Source organism: Propithecus coquereli, unplaced genomic scaffold (assembly GCF_000956105.1).
Source record: "Propithecus coquereli isolate 6110/MARCELLA unplaced genomic scaffold, Pcoq_1.0 Scaffold59, whole genome shotgun sequence".
NCBI classification, from domain to species: Eukaryota; Metazoa; Chordata; class Mammalia; order Primates; family Indriidae; genus Propithecus; species Propithecus coquereli.
Genome location: NW_012151840.1, coordinates 6,287,705 through 6,289,800, shown reverse-complemented (window position 1 = coordinate 6,289,800; position 2,096 = coordinate 6,287,705). Strand labels below are relative to the sequence as shown.

The window sequence follows — 2,096 nt, the reverse complement described above, 5'->3', positions numbered from 1 at the left end:
TACCATTTTGCATAACTATAGTACAATATCACAACCAGGAAATTCATACTGATATAATCCACCAACCTTATTGATATTTTTCTAGTTTTACATGCATTCATTTGTATGTGTGTGCACTTAGTTCATTGCAATTTAAGATATGTGTAGATTTCTGTGAGCACCACTAGAGTGAAGATACAGTACAGTTCCACACAAGGATTCTTTGTGCTGCCCTTTTATATCCATAGCCACCTCCCTTCTCACCCCATTCCTAACCCCTGGCAACCACTAACTAATCTGTTCTCTATCTCTATATTTTTTGAATTTCAAGAATGTTATATAAATGGAATCATACAGTATATAACCTTTTGAAATTGGCTTTTTTTCTCTCGGCATAATTTCCTTACTATCCATCCAAATTGTTTGTATCAACAGTTCATTCTTTTTTATTGCTGAGTATTATTCCATGGTATGACTATACCACAATTTGTTTAACCATTTACCCAGTGAAGGCCTTTGAGTAGTTTCCAGTTTTCAGCTACCTAAGGATAAAGCTGTTATGAACAACTTGATTGTTTACAGGTTCTTATGAGAAATAGGAAATAAGTTTTTTTTCAGTTTTCTGGGATAAATGCTCAAGAGTATAATTGCTGGGTCATATGGTAAGTATATGTTTAGTTTTGTAAGAAACTGTCAAACTAATTTCTAGAGTGGCTATACCATTTTACATTCCCACTAGCAATTTATGAATAATCCTGTTTTTCTACATCCTCTCCAGCATTTGGTATTATCACTATTTTTTAAGCCATTCTGATAGATGTGTAATGTGTGTGTGTGTGTGTGTGTGTGTGTGTGTGTGTGTGTTGACCCTTCTCTCATTTGTCTATGAGAAGAGAAATAATTTAGGTATAGTTAATAGCAAACTGCTTTTATTAGAGGTTTCTCAAAAATATTATATAAAGACTTTACACCTTCTTTAGATAGATTATTCCTGCAGAATTGATAAACTAATTCGCCATAGCTGCTGACCTAGAGTCAGACATCTTTTTTTTTTAAAACAGAGTTTAATCGAGTAAATAAATGAATTGGGCATCCCCGAACCAGAACAGGTTCAGAGAGACTCTCCAGACATCTTTATATGACAGCCTCAGACCTGGGACTTACCTGCATGGCTTCCCAGCCTGCAAATCTATACCCTTGCTTTCTGAGCCATTCTTAGTGTCCCTTTAATCCTTTCTTTTCTCTCTGCAGGTCCATGCTTACCTGTTGATTCTTAAATTCAAAGAAATATGAAAAATAATACATCAGATATTTTATTTATTTTACTAATTTAAAAGCAAGCAAAACTTCTTTGTTTACTATGTATTCATCACCTTCAATTGGTGTCCTTTGGCTTGTAGTTCTAACTGTACCTGCTGGTCAGGTTGCAGAGGAGACTATAATTGAAGATGAAGAAGAAGCAGAGAATTTGCCACTGACAAAGAAACCAAGAATAGAAGAGATGACAGACAGTGTGGAGGAAAGCAAGGTAACTTTTTTAGCAGTTATGGAGAGAGGAGAAAGAATCAAAAGCCATAACTATTAAGGCCTGAACCCTTCTTCATCTTTTTGTCTGCTGTCTGGATAATTTATGATCAGGAATTGTTACCTGATGATGACTGGTTTACTTTTATAGGAAGGCAGCGAGAGAGAGCTACTACAGCATCAACTTCAGGAGGCCAATAGAAGAGCCCAGGAATACCGACACCAGCTCCTGAAGAAAGAGCAGGAAGCAGAACAGTACCGTCTTAAGCTGGAGGCCATGGCCCGACAACAGCCCAATGGAGTTGATTTCACCATGGTTGAAGAGGTGGCTGATGTAGATGCTCTAGTAGTCACAGAGGGGGAGGTGGAAGAGAGAGAGACAAAAGTGACTGGGTCAGCAGGGACCAAAGAGCCTCCTCATACTGGAGTTTCCGTGGAAACTGTTTCATCTTAACATGCAAGGGCCACAACTTGCACTGTGTTCATCTTATTCCTCTTTAAAAAAAAAAATACAGGCCATGCGTGGTGGCTCACGCCTGTAATCCTAGCACTCTGGGAGGCAGAGGCGGGCAGATCGTTTGAGCCCAGGAGTT

At 38.3% G+C, this 2,096-nt stretch overlaps 1 protein-coding gene across 1 annotated transcript in view; it reads left to right on the top strand.

Moving 5' to 3' along the window:
- Positions 1-1,957, top strand: part of GABPB2 (GA binding protein transcription factor, beta subunit 2) — a 22,304-nt gene extending 20,347 nt beyond the window's left edge. Inside the window, exons 3-5 of the mRNA XM_012658516.1 lie at positions 1,084-1,088; positions 1,410-1,507; positions 1,655-1,957. Of these exons, the coding sequence (XP_012513970.1) occupies positions 1,084-1,088; positions 1,410-1,507; positions 1,655-1,957 (406 nt within the window). The remainder of the gene's footprint in view (positions 1-1,083; positions 1,089-1,409; positions 1,508-1,654) is intronic.
- The last annotated feature ends 139 nt before the right edge of the window (positions 1,958-2,096 follow it).